This window comes from Leptonotus elevatus, chromosome 16 (genome assembly GCF_054856555.1).
Source record: "Leptonotus elevatus isolate MCC_2025b chromosome 16, RoL_Lele_1.0, whole genome shotgun sequence".
Lineage (NCBI taxonomy): Eukaryota > Metazoa > Chordata > Actinopteri > Syngnathiformes > Syngnathidae > Leptonotus > Leptonotus elevatus.
Window position 1 is genome coordinate 18,604,151 of NC_141254.1, and position 17,965 is coordinate 18,622,115.

At 48.3% G+C, this 17,965-nt stretch overlaps 3 protein-coding genes, 1 long non-coding RNA gene and 3 other non-coding genes across 9 annotated transcripts; 2 read left to right on the forward strand and 5 right to left on the reverse strand.

The window, feature by feature from the left end:
* Nucleotides 1-81: 81 nt before the first annotated feature.
* On the reverse strand, nucleotides 82-9,850 carry ssh2b (slingshot protein phosphatase 2b). Of its 2 annotated transcripts, none has more exons than XM_086098639.1 (15): nucleotides 9,527-9,850; nucleotides 8,608-8,651; nucleotides 6,979-7,091; nucleotides 6,202-6,266; nucleotides 6,007-6,125; nucleotides 5,871-5,936; nucleotides 5,730-5,795; nucleotides 5,459-5,653; nucleotides 5,294-5,387; nucleotides 4,589-4,717; nucleotides 4,431-4,477; nucleotides 4,223-4,369; nucleotides 3,947-4,147; nucleotides 2,424-3,162; nucleotides 82-2,162 (listed from the first exon to the last, which is right to left on the reverse strand). In XM_086098639.1, the coding sequence occupies exons 1-15, from the start codon at nucleotides 9,587-9,589 to the stop codon at nucleotides 1,179-1,181; spliced, it is 3,072 nt and encodes a 1,023-aa protein (XP_085954765.1). In that variant the 5' UTR covers nucleotides 9,590-9,850; the 3' UTR covers nucleotides 82-1,178. The 2 variants fall into 2 exon arrangements, with proteins under 2 accessions (XP_085954765.1, XP_085954766.1); XM_086098640.1 differs by lacking the exon at nucleotides 9,527-9,850 and adding an exon at nucleotides 9,280-9,393.
* Nucleotides 9,851-10,511: 661 nt separating this feature from the next.
* Nucleotides 10,512-12,765, forward strand: nsrp1 (nuclear speckle splicing regulatory protein 1). The gene is made up of 7 exons (XM_086098641.1): nucleotides 10,512-10,583; nucleotides 11,053-11,143; nucleotides 11,234-11,290; nucleotides 11,354-11,482; nucleotides 11,573-11,780; nucleotides 11,994-12,096; nucleotides 12,169-12,765. The coding sequence occupies exons 1-7, from the start codon at nucleotides 10,564-10,566 to the stop codon at nucleotides 12,698-12,700; spliced, it is 1,140 nt and encodes a 379-aa protein (XP_085954767.1). The 5' UTR covers nucleotides 10,512-10,563; the 3' UTR covers nucleotides 12,701-12,765.
* A 533-nt stretch (nucleotides 12,766-13,298) lies between these two features.
* On the reverse strand, nucleotides 13,299-14,510 carry LOC147161148 (uncharacterized). The gene is made up of 5 exons (XR_015097429.1): nucleotides 14,282-14,510; nucleotides 14,142-14,199; nucleotides 13,893-13,954; nucleotides 13,609-13,645; nucleotides 13,299-13,421 (listed from the first exon to the last, which is right to left on the reverse strand). It is a non-coding gene; the product is annotated as an uncharacterized LOC147161148 (long non-coding RNA).
* LOC147161149 (small nucleolar RNA SNORD65) lies at nucleotides 13,497-13,569 on the reverse strand. Its single transcript, XR_015090412.1, has one exon. It is a non-coding gene; the product is annotated as a small nucleolar RNA SNORD65 (small nucleolar RNA).
* LOC147161150 (small nucleolar RNA SNORD65) lies at nucleotides 13,772-13,844 on the reverse strand. The gene has a single exon (XR_015090414.1). It is a non-coding gene; the product is annotated as a small nucleolar RNA SNORD65 (small nucleolar RNA).
* On the reverse strand, nucleotides 14,027-14,102 carry LOC147161151 (small nucleolar RNA SNORD49). The gene has a single exon (XR_015090413.1). It is a non-coding gene; the product is annotated as a small nucleolar RNA SNORD49 (small nucleolar RNA).
* Nucleotides 14,511-14,937: 427 nt separating the features above from the next.
* Nucleotides 14,938-17,706, forward strand: LOC147161152 (ras-related protein Rab-34-like). Of its 2 annotated transcripts, XM_086098523.1 has the most exons (11): nucleotides 14,938-15,061; nucleotides 15,336-15,459; nucleotides 15,761-15,852; nucleotides 16,067-16,132; nucleotides 16,487-16,588; nucleotides 16,684-16,748; nucleotides 16,827-16,878; nucleotides 17,045-17,126; nucleotides 17,222-17,312; nucleotides 17,403-17,504; nucleotides 17,574-17,706. In XM_086098523.1, exons 2-11 carry the CDS (start codon nucleotides 15,412-15,414, stop codon nucleotides 17,633-17,635), a joined length of 762 nt encoding a protein of 253 aa, XP_085954649.1. In that variant the 5' UTR covers nucleotides 14,938-15,061; nucleotides 15,336-15,411; the 3' UTR covers nucleotides 17,636-17,706. The 2 variants fall into 2 exon arrangements, with proteins under 2 accessions (XP_085954649.1, XP_085954648.1); XM_086098522.1 differs by having other exon boundaries at nucleotides 16,684-16,878.
* Nucleotides 17,707-17,965: the final 259 nt, after the last annotated feature.

Sequence of the window (17,965 nt, forward strand, 5' to 3'; positions counted from 1 at the left end):
TTTTATTTTTTTACATACAAATTTGATGATTAAAAAAAAATCTGTAATTCCTCCCCATCGTCCTTCATCATGTGACCAAAAGCAATAATTTAAAAGAAGAGCTGGACTGACTGGCTGAAGCCAGGGGGCAGCCATTTTGCGTTGCCAATCATACCGACATCAGATGTGTTTTACGCCAGGATCCTTCTTAGGGAGTCATGAGAGCCTCTCAAAGAACCAACTTGAATGTTTGCATCCACCATTCAGACTGTATTATCTCAAAATAGTCAATTACTGAGGTTAGGTTTCTTTCACAGCCAATTTTTTTTCCTGATTAGCTATCGTTTCATTTCACTCTTAAGTGCTTCTGACATGACAAGACGACTTTTGAGTAGCACTCGGTGATCTACCTTCGAAGAGAACTGCTGCTGAAAAATCACGACTATTCGAGTAAGGTGCACTTAGCGAATGGTGATTTTTTTTTTTTGAAGCATTGCACTCAATCCAGTTGTCATTTTGAATTCATTTAATGTTCACAGTAGAAGGACGCGATATAAAAGAACATTTAGACTGATCGCTTTAAATAAAAAAAAAAAAAAAAAACGCACACGCATCACACACACGTAAATGCTTCCTACTGTCACATGACCCGGAAAGTAGCAACTTCATAGAACACATGAAACAAAAAGATTAAAGTGCATGTATGACAAAACACACAGAAGCTTCACTTTCCACGCATACACACACACATAGAAAATAATAATAAAAAAAAGTTGTGCTTCCCAATCTCAGAAATTGAAGGTATTAAAAAAAATGTAAAAAGACATCCCAGTGTTGAGTGGCATCAGCACTTGCGAGGGAGGCGGAACATTTCAGGTGTGCAGCTCGCGCGCTTCTGAGGTACGGCGTCATCAAAAGTCCATTTGAGAAACAAAACGACGACAACCTACAAACAAGTTGCTCCTGATTGTGACCTGACTTTGATTGGCAAGCGGCTGAAAGGTCAGAGGCCAATCGGACAAACATCAGCTGCAATCTGAAAACATCAAGTAGAAGAAGAAGAGGAGGAGGAGGAGGAGGGAATGCGTCGTCGGTTTCACCTTTTAGTTCAGTTGGGCTCACTTCACCTTCAAACGTCCTCCCAAGGTCACGTCGCTTAAGGCAAGAGGCACTGTTGTTGTGTTGCGGGGCGCGTACGTCTACATGGTGTGGTAGAGCGCGCTGAGGGTGCTTTTCTTGAGGCGCCGGACGGGGTGAGTTCTTACGTACTGCTGCGCGGAAGTGGCGAGCGGTTGACTGGGCGAGGACGGCGAGGACGGCGAGGACGGCGAGGCGGGTCGCGGGATCTCCTCGTCGGCCGCGGGGTCGTCTGAGAGGGGAGCGTTGTGGACGCGCTGCTTTTTGGGGTCCTCGGCTCCCGCGCTGACCGACGGCTCCGCGGAGGAGGCCGACGACGCGGCGTCCGAGTCGGCGTAGGTGCGGCCCAGCTCCCACTCGGTGAGGTCGTCGGCGAGCAGCTCCAAGCAGCCCAGCTTGGCCAACGAGGCCGAGCGCTTCATCAGCGAGGGCGGCGTCAGGCCGGCCCGGCGGATGCGAACCTCCGCCTCGCGCACGCGCCTCTGCGCGCCGCCGCGCTTCCGATGGGTTCTGGCCACGCCCACGCTCACCTGCTGCAGGAAGGCGCCCAGCTGGCGCAGCGTCTCCCACGTCTCCTTCAGGATGACGCCGCCCCAGCCCGGGCCCGACGTGGCCTCCAGACGCAGGAAGTTGACGGCGGGCAGCCAGTCGCTGCCGGCGTTCCCCTCGGCGCATTTGCCGGCGGTGGCGGTGATCGGCTGCGTGGAACTGCGGCGCTGAGAGAAGGAGGGGCTTCCTGAGTGCGAGGGCGGGGACGAGGGCGGCGAGGGGCTGCGGCGATCGGCGCGGCACTCCCACTTCATCCGACGCTCCAGCTGCCGAGTGACGCGACGCACCGAGCCTCGCGTCCAATCCCTGTAGAGGGCAGCCGCCGCTTCCTCTCCGTTCTTCACTTCCTGTTTCGCGTTCGGACACCAATCGTCTCCGTCGTTTGCTTCTTGCTCGGACGTCCTCATTTCTTGGCCCGCGTGCTCCAATTGGCCGAGCTCGGACCAATCCGACTGCATGGCTGGCTTCAATCCGGTGACCTGCACGGGAGCTGCCAACTGCGGCAAAAAAAGACAACACCAAAAAAAAGAACCTTTGAGTCTAACTGTAAATATATTATTGCAAATATAACTTTTCCCAGAATGCATTGTGTGGCACAACGCATTTCATTAATCAAGTTAAGGACATTGATCCTTCTCAATATGTGTTTGTTACCGGAAACTTAATGCGTGTACCACATTTCAGTTTGATTGATCTTGCACTGTGTTTTTTTTTTTTTTTTTAATGGTGACTTCAGGTTGAACCCGCGCCAGCCTCACCTTTTTTTTGCTCTCCTCGCCAGCGAGGCCATCAGCAGGAGGCGAGGATTGTCGGCGCGCGCCGCCACCGTCTCGCGCCATCCCTTTGAACTTCTCCCTGGCACTGAAGAAGTTGATGTGGTCGCTGTTTCCAAACACGGCGCAGGGGGACACGAGGGCGTCGCCGCCGGCAGAAATGTCCGCAATCCAGCAATCCGATTTGCGGACTGGCGACGGTGGAGCGGAGCAGCCCATCTCCGCCGCAGGGGCCGAGAGCGACGCCCAATTGGATGGCGACGGCGGCAGGTGGCGAAGGGTGGCGGGCGGGTGCGGCTGCCCCAGCGAGACGCTCTGCGCCACCGTCACGGCGTCCGCGCGGGGCAGCTCGGGCACCACGGCGGCGGCCGTCGCCAATGGCGGTGCGGCGGGATGCCGCGCCTCCTCCGCGGGGTGGCGGAGACTGTTGGAGGATGACGACGGCGACAGAGCTTCGGCCGGCACCGCCGCCACGCTGTTGCATGGCGGAGAGCTAAGCGGACGAGACGGGACGTCGGGCCGGCGGGCGCCGCGCGCCGCTTGGATGGGCCCTGGCGACTCCAGTAGCTCTTTGACGGAGGGTCCGGGCAGGGTGGCGGACTGGCCGCGGGGGGCCGAGAGGCCCAGGTTTGGCGTTTGGGGGTACGCTTTGGACAAGGGCTCGTGGTGCTCGGACAGGTCGCTGTCGGAGTGGGAACGCCAAAGCTTGTTGTGCCGCTGCTTGCTGCCGGGCAACAGGATGTTATTTAGTGACACGTTCTATTAAAGGGGAAGTCGACGGCCCAAAACATTTCTTGACAAAAAGATGTTCTTTTTCTTTCTTGTTTTTGGACATTTTATGGTTACTTTTTGAAAATATTATTTTCTGCCTTATTCATTTTTTATTTAATTCTCTGACATTTTTTACAATTTCATGGACATGTTGTGGTCACTTTTGGATATTTTAAAACCTTTTCACCTCTTTTTCTGACAACTTAAAACTTTGGACTAGGCCTGTGCAATCAATCGAAATTCAATTATTACACTAGACAATTAGAAAAATCTGCATAATAGTAAAAAAAAAAGATTATTAATACCTCATTTTGAGTTGTTTTTGTTGGACCTTTTCTAAATTTTAAAATAATTTAATACATTTTGTTTTATCAAAAAGGAACTTGCATAACTATAAGGGTTTAATTTTTTTTTATTTGTCTTGACATTTTTTATGTTTAAACATTTACGTTATGTTTAAACATTTTATTGTAAAAAGAGATGGACAAAAAACGGCTGCATTTGACTTCATAACTCATATTCCAAAAATGTCATATTAATCAGAATGTCATGTTTAGACTTGTGAGGTCACATATAACATATTATTGTCAAGAAATGTTGAAGCTCGACTTCCACTTTAAGTGCAAATGAACTCATTCGCTGCCATTGACGGGTCGAGCCGTCCAAGATCCATTTCTACTGGACCGGCCGGCGGGGATGGAGTTAACCCAGGTGGCAAACGGTCCGAGGCGACTCACCTGGCCAGCAGGATGCCCTGGTACTCCTCCAGCTGCCTCATGAAGGACGGGTTGGGTTTGGTGACGGCCCGCCGCTCCTTGACGTAATCGAAGGCCTTCCTCAGGTCCCAGCCGTACTCCTTCATGGCGTACGCGATGACGGTGGCCGCCGAGCGGCTGATTCCCATCTTGCAATGCACCAGACACTTGGAGTCGTTCTTCCTGCGAGCGCACGCCGCCGTGAGCCGCGGGTTCTCCCCAAGCGGCGCGCAAGCGGGCCGCGGAGACGAGACTTACTTGGCCCTGGCGATGAACTTGAAGGTGTCGTTCCAGTAGGCCAGCAAGTCGGTGGCTTCCTCGTCGTACACGCGGATGTTGTGGTACTCGAAGACCCCCGGGAAGAAGTTGTCGATCTCCCGCGTCACGTTCAGGATGTAGTGGACTCTGCGTGACGGACTCCGGTTAACGTCTGCTCAAAAAAGTCACCTGTGGATCGCCTCCTCACCCGCTGTTCTGCAACTCCTCCAAATTGGACGCGTTCCACTCGGACCCCTGAAAATGATCAAGCTGGTTAATTAGATGCAGCGCAGTCAGACGGCGAGCTGAATTCAGCAGGAACGCGTGCTCAAGATGCCCGGTAGGATTTTGCGGGGGCGCACCTACCAAGAAGACGTGGTCAAAAATCTGCGTGGGACTGTCCATTTGGCCCAGAATGACAATCATCTCGTTGTCGATGAACTCCTTGAACTCCCGCAAGTTGCACGTCATGTGCATCTCCAGCTCCGTGCGGATCTGCAAGAAACACAACAGGAATCATTTGCAGGCCATGCCAGCAGATGGCGCTGTAAACCCCTCAGTGAAGTGGTCCAAAATGTCGTGGTTGAACAAGTCAAAAAAGTTCGGAAACGCTTTTCCAAATTGGGAGGGGATGTGCACGTTTTTAGAAAAAATAAATAAATAAATAAATAAAGACGCTATGAGCCCGCCATCATCACATTGGACAGATTTTTTTTTCGGGGCGATTCAACCATTTGGCAGAAAAAAAATTCTGAAAACCAAATAATTGGCTGATTAATTTGAAAAACAGAATGAATGGAAAAAAATAAAAAATTCTGGTCCCTTACATCATTAAAAAGTTCATATTTTGTCCATCCATCCATTTTCTTAACCGCTTAGTCCTTTCAAGGGTCACAAATAAATATATTGCTGGAAAAAAAAATCTTATTACTGACACTTTAAAAGAAAGATATAAATGAGAAACAAACAAAAGAATGTTTATATATATATATTTATATATTTTGGAAAATCCCGCTTCCCGTTGGTCGCCGTGTCGCTCCGTTTGGCTGTAAAGGCGACGGCGTGACTCACTTCCTTACAGGTGACGTTCTCCAGGTCCTTCTGCATCATGATCTCCCTCAAACTGCTCTTGATCTGCCGCTCCGTCATCTCGCGTTCCGTGGGCCTGCGGAGGCACGGGAATCAGGTCGCGCCGCCGCCAGGCGACCACCACGCGGCAGACCGCGCGGCACTCACGTGTCGGAGAAGAGTACGGGAGAGTCGGCGCGGTGCGACTGCAGGTCCCGCATGGCGTTCCACTCGTTGATGCGGGCCTGATCGGACGAGACTCGGCTCTGGTAGTAACTGACCCAGGTGAGGAACAGGCTTCCCGGGAAGTAGTTGTGACAGCGCGCCACCTCGCAGGCTTTGTGCAGCGACTGGAGCGCCGACCTGCCGGCGAGGAACAGGACGCCGCGCTTACCGGGTGCGTTCGGGAGGACCCGCTCGGCGCCGAGGGCGGACTTACCACATGGCCTGCACGGAGACGGGCTTGAACACGTGCACTCTGCCGTCGGTGGACACGCTGAAGCCTCTGTGAAGAAGACCAGACATGTTGATGAAGAACATGACGATGACGATGATGATGATGATGACGATGCGTCCATACCCGTCTCCATCCAGATGGATCATGGTGTCGCTCCACAGCGGAAGAACCAAGCCCACGGAGCACGAGCTGTGGAGCACAAGTCACGTGGCGAGACGTGCGACACGCGACAGCGCGTCGCTGGGCTGGCGCCGCTTACCTGTCCACGGGACTGAAGTCCACCCCGAGGACCACGCTCTCCTCCGTGTCCTGCCTGCCATTGGTGGACACCACCACCATGTAGCGCGTCAGAGCGTGGGCGCTCTCCAGTCGCACCGCCTGCATTGGGAAGCGCACGGCTGACACCCGACCTCGTGTTGTGTGTGCGTGTGCGTGCGTGCGCGTGCATGCCTACCAGTTTGATGTTGTCCTCAGGTCTGAGGACGGTGAACATGGTCTGCAGATGCTGCTGGATGTCTCCTAGGAGCAACAGAGAAACGGCATAGTTGTCCACACTTAGCTAGCCTGTTAGCCTACGTGGCTAATAAGACAAGGGGAAAAAAACATCTCACTCGACATTTGGGGAAATTTTGTGTACATTTTATGGTCATTTTAAGGATTTCTTTTGTTTTGGGACATTTTTTTAGCTACTTTTTAAATGGTTTCTTTTCTGCCTTAAAAAAAATTATTTGATTTTTGTAAAAAAATTTATGCAAGTCCAAAGACATTTCTTGCTTTGGGACATTTTATAGTTACTTTTTGAAAATATTATTTTCTGCCTTTTTAATTTAATTCAATTCTCGGACATTTTTGACAATTTCGTAGACATTTTATGGTAATTTTCTTCTTTTCCTCTTCCTTTTTAGATTATTTTATGGTCACTTTTTGGAAATTTTTAGGCATTTTAAAAACGTTTTCATATTATACCTTTCGTCTCTCTTTTTCTGACAATTAAAAAATTTGGACTCTGACATTTTTTTTAAAAGTATCTAATTATTCATGTCTCCATCTAATCATTAATTTATTTGACTAATATTTTATCTAAAAGGTACAAATAAATATGTCAAAAAATATGAATCTACTTTCTTTTTTTTTTAGAATGCCACGGGGAGCCACAGAAGAGCGACTTGCGGCTCCAGAGGCGCATGTTGCAGACCCCTGAGCTCAGCGAATGAGAGCACATCGTCTTCACCTGCATGTTTGCTGCGCAGTTGTGAGAAGCGGGATCCACAAGAGGACGAGGAGCCATTTCCCCGAGGCAAGAAGAGCGCCGCCCCTTTCACGGTCAGGAAACTTTCACTGATGCTGAACACACGACACCAAAATGATCAGGATCATTTCAGAAATTAGGGGTGGGGGTGGTGGGGGGGGGGGTCCAAGAAGAAAGCTAAAAATACAGCAGAACGCAACAGAACCAGGGAGTGAAAATGATTCTATCGCACCCGAACAAATTTTTTTAGTTGTCTGACATCCACCAAAAGGGCCAATCTCCAGATGTGAATGTGGGAAGCTGCAAGTGAAAATGAAAATAAAACGGACGTAATTGAATAAACTCAAAAGTATCCACAGAATTTTGCAGCAGAGCAGAATTTCCCGTCTGGAGTGAATGCGTCCGTCAACTTCTACAAGCTCCCATTTCTTCACATTTGGCCTCGAGCTGCATTTTCGATGGCTCGGCCATGAACAAATCCAGATCAAAAGACCTTCGAACCGCTTCAATGGCAGCGTCGCTGTGTGCGATTTATCCAACGAGACCAACCCGAAGCCTCCTCGTCGTCGCTCTACTCCGAGATGCGAGTGCAAATGAGGAATGAGCAAACACATCTGGAAGAAAAATACAAAATGTACTTCTCGAGTTTGCCGAGATGGTCAAAACAACCGCAACTCTCCCGACAGCGTCGGTCAACATAAGCAGGCCAAATGTTTGTGTCAACGTAAGTTAATCTCTCGCCCAAAAGTGCAAATAAATAACACGAAGAGTCGCTCAACATTTCCTGCAACTGATGTAGACGACGAACATGTCGTCGTCGTCGCCGTCACTTACGATAAACGGCAGCAAAGCGGTCTATCAAGCGCACACACGCTTGCCCGCAGGAAACGGCCACAATGGCAGGGGGGCGCCGTCGCTCCGCTGAGCAGAAGGAGGCGGTCCGAGACGCTGGGGCGAGTTGTCGGGCCGGGCCGCGAGCGTCGCGCGACGGGTGCCGAAGGTTCTGAACTGGCAGACCTTCTCCACGGGGCGCTCAAGAAAAGCCCGTGAGACGGCTTCTTGGCGGCGGTCGACTGGTCTTGACTAAAAGGGGCGGGGCCACAAATGCTGAGCCTCGCGTTCACAACTCTGAGGTACTGGTATGTTGAAAGACAACGTTGACGAGGTTTCTGTGGCAACAAGTCAGCTGACATCCGACACCTGACAACCGGCACGCTGTTTCACAGGACAACAACAACAACAACAAGATTGTGAAATCAAAGCGGGGGGGGGGGGGGGGGGAAGTTAATGGGACACTTGGCCGCCACACTTGTTGATCCGTGCCGGGTTTCACCTTGTTGGATGAATGACACGCGCGACGTGTGCTGCTCATGGGCAGCAAGAAACCGGGATTTTAAGGGTTTGTTGACAGTTAGCAGCCTACGAGTAGAGTGGAACAGGACGATCGGGATTCCAGAGCGAGCACAGGACAGCGTGCACATCCGGAACACACGATCCCGTTTGTGCTTCTTGTCACTGCTCCGCGCGTGTGTGTGTGTGTGTGTGTGTGTGTGTGCATCACCTTCCAGATAACACACAATAAGCTACACGTGACGCCTCAACATGTCTGACCTGCGAGGTTGAGAGCGCCGATCATCCTCCCCGCTGCCAGACTCCTGAAAAGAGAAAAGAAGAACATCATTACAAGCACAATTAGGGACGCGCCATAGTACAAGTCACTACAAATATACGCTGCAAGCGAGGGTGGATGTGGTAGACGCGCTTAGGCAGGTCCGCTCATAATCATAGTTTGCAACTGCCAAGTTGTGGAGTGTAACATTGCATTGATTATACTGTATTTGATTTTAAAGTCATCAGCGAGTTCCAAATAAAGAACAAAGTGAAGAAACAGAAATTAAAATGACAACGTGCGTGTGTATGTGAGAGTTAACGACGTGCACGTGCCAGAGCATCCGCTCCCCTGCGTTGCATGCACGCGCTCAAAACAAACAGGAAGTAGGAGTAACGCATGCACACACACGCACACAAAAAAAAAAAGACTTTCCGATGCCAAACGACTCAAACGAGCGTCAACGCGGAGAGTAAACCACAAAACTAGCGACGCGTTCGCCCCTTTGGCTTACAAAACATGACGCAAGTGGAATTAAAAGGTGACATTTTTTTAATGAGGAATGAGGACTCGAGGCGATTCCACCGACCGGAAGTGCATTCAGCTCTCTCCCAAAAAGGAGCAAATCACAAGCACGCTGTTGATATTCTGTTCAAATGTGAGGCTGTGTTCACCTTTCAATCAGAAGCACACCCTCTTGTTTACTATATTCCTATTCGTGCAGAAGACTAGTTTAGTCTATGGTGTGCTCGTAAACACAAGCCAGAGTGCGGAGCGACAAGCTGGCAAAGCTGCTGTGTTGGCGCATGCGCAGGAGTACAAAGGCGAGCCCATTTGTGACAGTCGGGAGCCGCGAAAATAAAATCCTCCAAACGCGTTGAAGAAGGTGCGAGCAGAAGGTGACGAGGAAGGTTTACTTACCGACACGCAAGGGCTGGAGGTGGCGCTGGGGGTCGGGGAACGCTGCACGGTCACCAGCGCCATTCAGCGAGCCGGACGCCGACACCTGAGCACCAAGAGCATAATGGCAGACGGGAGACGGAAGCAGGTGAGCGGCGCTCGGTCGGCATCGTCGTCGTCTCCTGTCATCGCCCCCCTCGACCCTCCATGGCGGCGGCCGCGCTGGCTGGCTGGCAGGCTGGCTCGGGACTCCGGCTGATGTTGGACCTCGTTGGACTGACTGGTGCTCGACGGCTTCTCCCCGCCCGTTGCCTCCTGCCTGCCTTGCTTCCGCTGACTCGCGCATGCGCTCTGGCCACTAGCCGCGTTTTTTTTTTTCTTATTAAACCCTCGTCATGCGCGCACATTCACACTGCACGGAATATATTCTACAACAGTAACTAACCCACGTCAAGGGGATGGGGCCTAATCGCAATGTAAATTCCAAAGCACTGTACTTTACGCATTTACATACACAACAAACCAAATAATAAAAAAATGTTCACATACATCAATATGATATTAAAATGCGTATACTATGCACAGCAAGACAATACTATTCAGTCATGGTAATGTGTAATTGTGCATTGTGGATGAGTAATGGCGCCATCTAGTGGAAAATTATAACAAAACTACCCTTTCAACAATCGTTGTCATTAGCTTCTTGTTGCGTTTAGTCACAATCACAAATCTTAAACGTCATCGTAAAGCGAGGTATAAACTCAACCGTCCATCCATTTTCTTCCAAAAAGCAGTAAAATTTAAAACATTTAAAATCTTGATAATCATTCGTCATATGGATTATTCACTGCAGTCGCACTTTCGCTACACATTAACAAACCCCTGTTAGAATTAACTGGATGAAAATATGTTTTATGTTGGTAATTGTTTATTTATGATATTAATGTCTGTACTAAGTAAGCAATATAACTTTGCTTTATTTATTTATTTATTTTACAACCTGACGGAATTACAAATGTGGCGAATCTGCCGTCGGCGTTGAGTACGCGCAAACAAAGATGGCGGTGCCTGCTAAACAGTAAGTGCGAGCTAAGATGCTAACACACAAGTCGACGTTTAGGGGTAGTTTAGGATATATATATATATTTTTAAAGGTTGTTAATGGAAGACTTGATTTGATTAGCTGTTTGTTACCGTTGTCCGCGGTGAAGCAGGAAATGGTTTGTTTGTCTGCCTTGCTGCTAATCCAGCTAACGATGCGCAAAATAGAGACCACAAAGATGGGCACAAGAAGTATTAAAAAACAAAAAATGATCATATGAATCTGCTTAATGGGCTTACCTTGTGTGCTTTTGCTCGTTTCAGCAGTATTTTTCCCCCCCTTGAACATTTACTTCCTTCCCCCCCCCAGTAGAAGCAAAGGTGTGCTATCACGTTTCAACGGAGAATTTGTTTACGAATTGACCGTACCAATTACGTGATTCGTTGTAGTTGGGTTACTTTGGACCTTTCGTTCTTCTTGAGAATCCTCTTTTGAACTCACTCAGGTACGGGCTCATCCTGCCTCAGAAGAAAATATTGATGAAGCAAACACATCTCCAGAAACTGTCTGTGTTTGGGGATGACTCAGATGATGAGGTGGTACAATCAATCCGCAAATGTCTGTTTTGAATGCATCATAGCTCTTTTTCTTAAATGAGATCTAAATAATTGCTTGTATTGAGTCAGACGTCTGTTGGCGAGAGCCTGCAAAAGGAAGCTGCCAAGAAGAAGACGATGAGGCAGGTGAGGACAATAACGGCTCGGTGTGTTGTCTTACCTTGTGACGTGACTGACACGGGTTTGCAGACTCAGCTGGAGATGAAGAAGGCCCTGGAAGAGGACGGCACCGTGTACGACTACGACGCCGTGTATGATGACATCCAAAAGCAGAGGCTGGACAACAGTAAAAAAAAAATGTCTGGGGCAGAGAGAAAGGTCATGTCGTCACTCAAACCAACCTGTGGGAATATATATATATTTATTTATTTTTACTTCATTGATTGATGTGTTTTATTTTGTCCTCAGCCCAAGTACATTCATCAGCTGATGAAGGCGGTGGACAGCCGCAAGAAGGAGCAAGAGCGGCGGGATGAGCGAAAGATCCAGAAGGAGCGCGAGGCAGAGGGCGACCAGTTTGCCGACAAGGACGCGTACGTCACGTCGGCCTACAAGCGCAAGCTGCAGGAGCAGAAGGAGGAAGAGGAGCGCGAGAGGCGGGAGGTTGCCATCGAAGGTCAGACCCACCATGTGCCACTAACATAAAAAAGACAAATATCAAATGCTTACGTCTCCATTTCGGACTTTCAATTTTTGTCCGCTTGACCTATAAATAGTATATGACACAATTGTTGAAAACATTGTTTGCTTCTTGTTTTTTTCCTGCTTTGACTTACTAAATAATGGAGCAGCTAACTCAAGGAAGCTTTTTTTTTTTTTTGCTTACCAGCCGCTTTGGACGTGAGGAAACAAAAAGATCTGAGTGGGTTCTACAGACATCTTCTCAACCAGACCGTGGGAGAGGAAGCCATCCCGGATCGCTCGGCTGACAAGTATGTTTGTGTCTTTACAACTTTATTCATCATACATATGCTTACATTCTCTTATGTTGGTCTCTCGCGCAGAAGTCAAAAGTCAGAAGATGGAAGCCTTCCCGAAAAAACGAGTGGCGATGTAACGGCAAGTCCCGGAAGTGACGGCGAAGACGTGCGCGAGGAGAAGCACGGATTCAGCAAGACCTCGTCGTCCTCCTCGCATTCCAAGCGCCATTACAGACGCAGGTCGGCGTCATCGGGCAGCGACAGCCAGCAGGAGAGGGACGCGCGGGAGAGGGAGAAGTCACGCAGCGGTAGGAGAGAGCGCGACAGAGACGGCCCGAGTCACAGAAGCAGACACCAAGACGGCAAGAGGAAGTCGGACAAAGAAAAGGGGCGGGAGGAAGATGAGGACAAAGCAGACGGGAAGGAAACCGCTGGAGAAGAGAAGGATGGCGGCGAGGAGAGGGGTCAGGCAACAAAGGATGACGGCCAAACAATGGTCAACAAGTTTGCCAAACGTTCCAACGAGCAAACGCTGTGCTCGGCCAGGGATCGATACCTCGCCCGCCAGATGGCTCGCTCCGCCTCCAAAAGCTACATCGAGCGTGACGAAGACTGACACCCAATGTACGAACATTAATGTGTGATATACTGTACAATAAAACAACTATATTGAGCATGGCACTTGTGAAGATGGGTCAGTTTTTTTTAATTATAAAAATATATATATATATATATAGAGAAGGATGGCGGCGAGGAGAGTGGTCAGCCAACAAAGGATGGCGGCGAGGAGATATATATATTAAAAAATATATATATTTTTTGAGATATATATATTAAAAAATATATATATTTTTTTTATATATATATATAAATAAAAGGCCAGTCAGGTTCACAGCTCATGTAACATTGGTTAGCTAAACCCACTTGGCCCGGAGATGTCATTTTCAGCTAAACAAAATGGCTGCCCCGGGATGGGGGGGAAAAAAAGTTTGCTGCTTCATGTTCTACAAATGCAATTTTCAGATTGTTTGCATTAATCTTCAATGACAATGACAGTTTGGGGACAAAATGGCAGTAAAACATGGTCACTTGGTGTACAATTGGTTAAAAACTCTTTTGTAGGAGTTCAAATTTATTTGCACATGGCGAGGGCTTTTGGTCAGTTTAATGCTAAAGTAGCAATTTGAGAAAATGAGTGACACAAAAAGTAAACATTTTGAATTCTACTCGTTTTTATTCAACTGTGCTCAAGCTTGCAGGAAAACGCAAGATTTTTTTTCTCCAAGGCCGCCGCGTCTCGTCTCCAATTCGGCAGTCACAATTTTGCCGTCTCCAATCTGCACAAAAGGCACAAGGATTCATTAAAATCTTGCAGTCCGCGTGATGTCCCTTTTCGTGCATATTTCATCCGTGTTCAGAAAAGCGAGAGTCACCACTGAAAATCTGACGGTAATTCCAGCTGTTTCACTTTGAATTTCATCACAACACGGCCATAGTCACTCAAAAAGCATCTGCGACACTCACCTGACAACTCATCGAGACTCAAGTGGAGAATCGCCACCTACGAAGAACCGCAAATGTCAAGAGAATGCAACAAAGTGTCTGAAATTTTGACTAAAAATCACAAGAAAATAACATTTCTGGAAAAACAACCTCAAACTCAGGTGTGCACAACATTCCATTCAAAGTTCAGAAAACTGGGAGTCACCACTGAACATCTGCCGGTAATTCCAGCTGTTTCAGTTGCAATTTCATCACAACAAGTGTAAGTAAAATACATTTAAAAAAAAAAGGAAAACATAAAATACCTCCCGGGTCGAGACTCAATGAATCACGAGGTCCTGGAACGTTCTGCATCTGGACACGTGACCTGTTGGGAGGCCAATATCAACATTTTAAGACAAATTCGTGATAGACAGCGCGTATAAACAGTTGCCATGGGAGTCAGAACAAGTGATCGAAACATCGTCAGTTATCGCATCGGACGGCACTTCCTATTCACAAGTTTCATCATTGCCACGCTTGTCTCACTTCATTTTAGGACGAAAAGTGCTCACCTCGAAACTTTCGTAGAAAACTCGACCGTAAGGAGACGGTTCATGAGCTGACGCGCACCTGGAAAACAAACACTTTCATCAACGCATGTCCAAAAACATTGTGGATTGTGCATTTTGAGACAACAGGAGCAAAACCTCACCATTGAGTCACGCCACGTTTTCCCATCGTCGAGACCACGTGGTCAACAAAATGTTGAACATTTAACTTGTTTAACAAACTGGAACGTTGGACTAACATTCAATTGTCAGTAGGATCTGCTGGCTTTTCTTGTTTTCTCATTTCCCCTTTTTTTCCTCCGTTTGTTCATTTTGCTGGCGAGACGACTTGAGACACGCTAGAAGTCCTGGTGGAAAAGAAAGAAGACGGGACAACGGCGCTCTTTATATAGCTCGAGTCGCATGCATATGACGTCACATCCATGCCCCGGTGTCGAAGTTAAAATAATAATTATGATAATAATAATAATAATAAGCCCTGCTCTAAGTGGATTTAAGAACATAAATATATAGACCTTTATGTCTAAAATTGGACGTATTTTGTCAAAACAAATACGATGGAAAACAAATATTAATTGTGATTGCAACAATTTTGACATGACTCAGTTTCCACATTGAAACTTAGCGATCCTTAATTTAATAATTACTTTTCTTGGAATTCTAAAGTCTTTCTGAAACGTGATAGCGTCCGACTGCACGGTAAACTAAACTCCCTCATCCTCGTGCTGGTACTCAAGTGAGGCCACACGGCGGCGCTGTTTGATTTCCGCCTGCAACAAGTGAATTGATTTGATTGCGAGGAGAGTCTGCTGACTTGATTTTGTGCAGTCAGATGCTCTGCTTTTGTTTTCCCCTCAAACTTTCCCACATCACATCTGAGCACTTTCTTCTTCTTCTTCTTCCGCAACGGCCGTCAACTTCAGGTAAACTTTTTTTTCTCTCACATTTCATCTGTTTTTCGTGTGCTTCTTATAGTTTATCTTTGCCTTCATTTGCTGCTTACACGGTTCAACAAGATCCTACTTACACATTCTTTGTGCCAAGTTAACTTTTGGAAACGAGGCAAATGCCCCCCCCCCCCCCCTCAACAAGGGCGGGCGGGTTAAGGATCACATGGTTAGACTGAACCCCGAATGGTCGCTCATTAGCAAACTTGGGAACAAAATTGTGTCGTTTGATCTCCTTTTTTTACCGAAGGTGTGAGCCGCAGTGTCCATCGTGACACGTGCGTGGACGTGCAGAAGATTGCACGTGGATCCGTTGCAGCGTCATCATGTTGCCTCCTGCCAAGAGCGACAGGATCATAACACACCTGCCCAAGGTGACACGCGCACATGGACAACATAACAGTGCAATACCAATATAATAATGTAAAAAAAAAAAAAATGGAATAAAAAGGTGACAGAGTCACTCCTGCATTTGTTCTGACTAAAGAGGGGCTTAACCGATACTATTGGGGTTGAGAAAATTATTTACAAATAGAATATCAAATAACACAGATTTCTGACGGGACTACAGCCCGCCGGGTAACATCACACCAATGTAACGACAACACGGGTGTAGCAACACAACGTGATCGCAATGGTTGATGTGGGCGTGGTGTGTGATGATGTCATTGTCAGTGTTTCAGTCCCAAGACGGCGCTGCAGACCAAAGAGGTTTTCCATCCTCGCGTGAAGGCCGCGTGTCAGACGCACAGGGAAGATGCCGTCAGGTGAGGTCAAAGGTCACGTCCTTGTTAAAAGGTCACGTGTTTTGCACATCTGCTTTTAAGTCTTCAAAATGGCCTCTTTCGAGGGTGATTTGTCTCAAAAAGTGGCAAGCAAGACTTGTAGTCTGTGTTTGTTTAGCAGAAAGACCAACAAATGTATTGAGAAAGTTTGAACATTCAAAGCTTTCATGTCCTTCCTCTTTTTTTGTTGCTGCAGCTTTAACGTCGCCAAAGTCATCGTCGTGGGCGACGTCTCGGTCGGGAAAACGTGTCTGGTCAGCAGGTAAGAAGCCGTTCCCACAATTCACCACGCACCAGCATGATGATAGCAACAATTCACGTCAATGCAGTTCTTCAAACTGTCCAAGATTTATTTCAGAACATGACAAAAAACATCCAAAATGAAATAAAAGACATCACCCTCATCAAGTGATGCTGATTATGAGCACGTTTTGCGAGTCCAAGTCGGCTGTAACAAGTTCTGGGTTTGACCAACCAGAGGACAGAAACACATTGAGGCTAACATCTGATTGGACCCAAAACAAAAACTAACATCCACACACTGGAAGCAGTGCATCAAATAAATGAACAAAACTTCCCAGAACAAACAAGTACTAAATGTTGACGTGCCCGAAAGGTTCTGCAGGGGAGCCTTCGACAAGAACTACAAAGCCACCATCGGCGTGGACTTTGAAATGGAACGTTTCCAGGTGCTCGGCGTCCCCTTCAGCTTGCAGCTGTGAGTATGTTGAAGTGGAGGAGGGGGGGGGGGGGGGGGCCCAGCACGGAGCCTTGAGGGACTCCTGTAAAGAAAAGTGGCCCCGTGCGTTGCAGGTGGGACACGGCAGGCCAGGAGCGCTTCAAGTGCATCGCTTCCACGTACTACCGAGGAGCTCAAGGTGAGGAAGGCGCCTCGTCGTCTTGTCTGCGTTTTCAAATGCAACGTTTCTTCTTTTTTGTGTGCGACGCACCTGCAGCCATCATCGTGGTGTTCGACTTGAGCAGAGGAAGCTCCTTAACGCATGCCAGGTGAGGAAATAGCAGACCTTCTTCTGCAATCGGGTGATGTAACAGGTCACTTTTTTTTTTTTTGTCCCGTTGCACACAAGCGGCTTTTTTTGCTAATTACATTTCATAATCAACATCATCAAGTGTGTGCGCATGACTCCAGAAAACAAGTCGATTGTGTGTGCAGGCAGTGGCTGGAGGACGCCATGAAGGAGAACGACCCCTCTAGTGTGCTTCTCTTCCTCGTGGGCACCAAAAAGGACCTCAGCGTGGGTGAAGATGAAGCAAAAAGGAAAACAAACAAAAAAAACAATTTCACACAAACCAGACGGCATCTATCGTATTGATGTTTTTTTGTTGTCAGTCTCCCGAGCAACTGGCTGAGGTGGAACAGGAAGCCGTGCGAATGTCGGAGGAGATCCGGGCCGAGTACTGGGCCGTGTCGGCCAAGTCTGGTGCGACGCGTTTGAAGCTCAAACCTTTTTTTAAGCGATGAACAACACGACGTATGACTAAACGCGACTGATTTTGCACGCCGGCCGCAGGAGACGGCGTCAGGGACTTCTTCCTGCGCGTGGCCTCTTTGACCTTCGAGGCCAACGTCCTGGCCGAGCTGGAGAAGGGCACGGCGAGGAATGATGTCATCAGTGAGTCGCGTTACACCTCCGACGCGTTTGTTCTCTTCCTGTCGGGATCACGTTTGTTTGCCTCGTCAGAGATCACGAGCGGCCCGAAGGACGCGCGCCAGCCGGCCAAGAGGAAGCCCGACTGTTGCTGACGTGACGACGAACGCGTCGCGACGCCGGCGCAGACGCACAAGTTGGCGTGTAAATAAAAAGTTGTTTCCCGCATTCCCGTGTGGCTTGTTGACTTCCCGTGCGCGTCATGTGCCTCAGTCTGACTAATCTGGCGTCTCATGACCGGCATGACATCACATCTGCCGGGCAAAAAAGGAAGGATTGTTTGCCGGCGGGTGCGACGCCTCGGCCTTCTCAATAACTCAACTTTCAAACGACACTTACTGGATTACGGCTGCTCATGTGATCAAGACGAGCATGCGGTCGTCTTTGCTGCGAGTTCGGAGCGCATTGTTGGCGTTCAGGTCGAA

Excerpts from the sequence above, each read along its gene's own strand:
- ssh2b (XM_086098639.1), bottom strand. The coding sequence starts at position 9,589 with ATGGCGCTGGTGACCGTGCAGCGTTCCCCGACCCCCAGCGCCACCTCC. Across the intron at positions 4,478-4,588 it reads TTTTTGACCACGTCTTCTTG|GGGTCCGAGTGGAACGCGTC; the intron begins GTAGGTGCGCCC and ends GATCATTTTCAG. Across the intron at positions 2,163-2,423 it reads GCGAGGAGAGCAAAAAAAAG|TTGGCAGCTCCCGTGCAGGT; the intron begins GTGAGGCTGGCG and ends TTTTTGCCGCAG.
- nsrp1 (XM_086098641.1), top strand. The coding sequence starts at position 10,564 with ATGGCGGTGCCTGCTAAACA. Across the intron at positions 11,144-11,233 it reads GGGATGACTCAGATGATGAG|ACGTCTGTTGGCGAGAGCCT; the intron begins GTGGTACAATCA and ends GTATTGAGTCAG. Across the intron at positions 11,781-11,993 it reads GCGGGAGGTTGCCATCGAAG|CCGCTTTGGACGTGAGGAAA; the intron begins GTCAGACCCACC and ends TTTGCTTACCAG.
- LOC147161152 (XM_086098522.1), top strand. The coding sequence starts at position 15,412 with ATGTTGCCTCCTGCCAAGAGCGACAGGATCATAACACACCTGCCCAAG. Across the intron at positions 15,853-16,066 it reads CACAGGGAAGATGCCGTCAG|CTTTAACGTCGCCAAAGTCA; the intron begins GTGAGGTCAAAG and ends TTGTTGCTGCAG. Across the intron at positions 17,313-17,402 it reads GGCCGTGTCGGCCAAGTCTG|GAGACGGCGTCAGGGACTTC; the intron begins GTGCGACGCGTT and ends CGCCGGCCGCAG.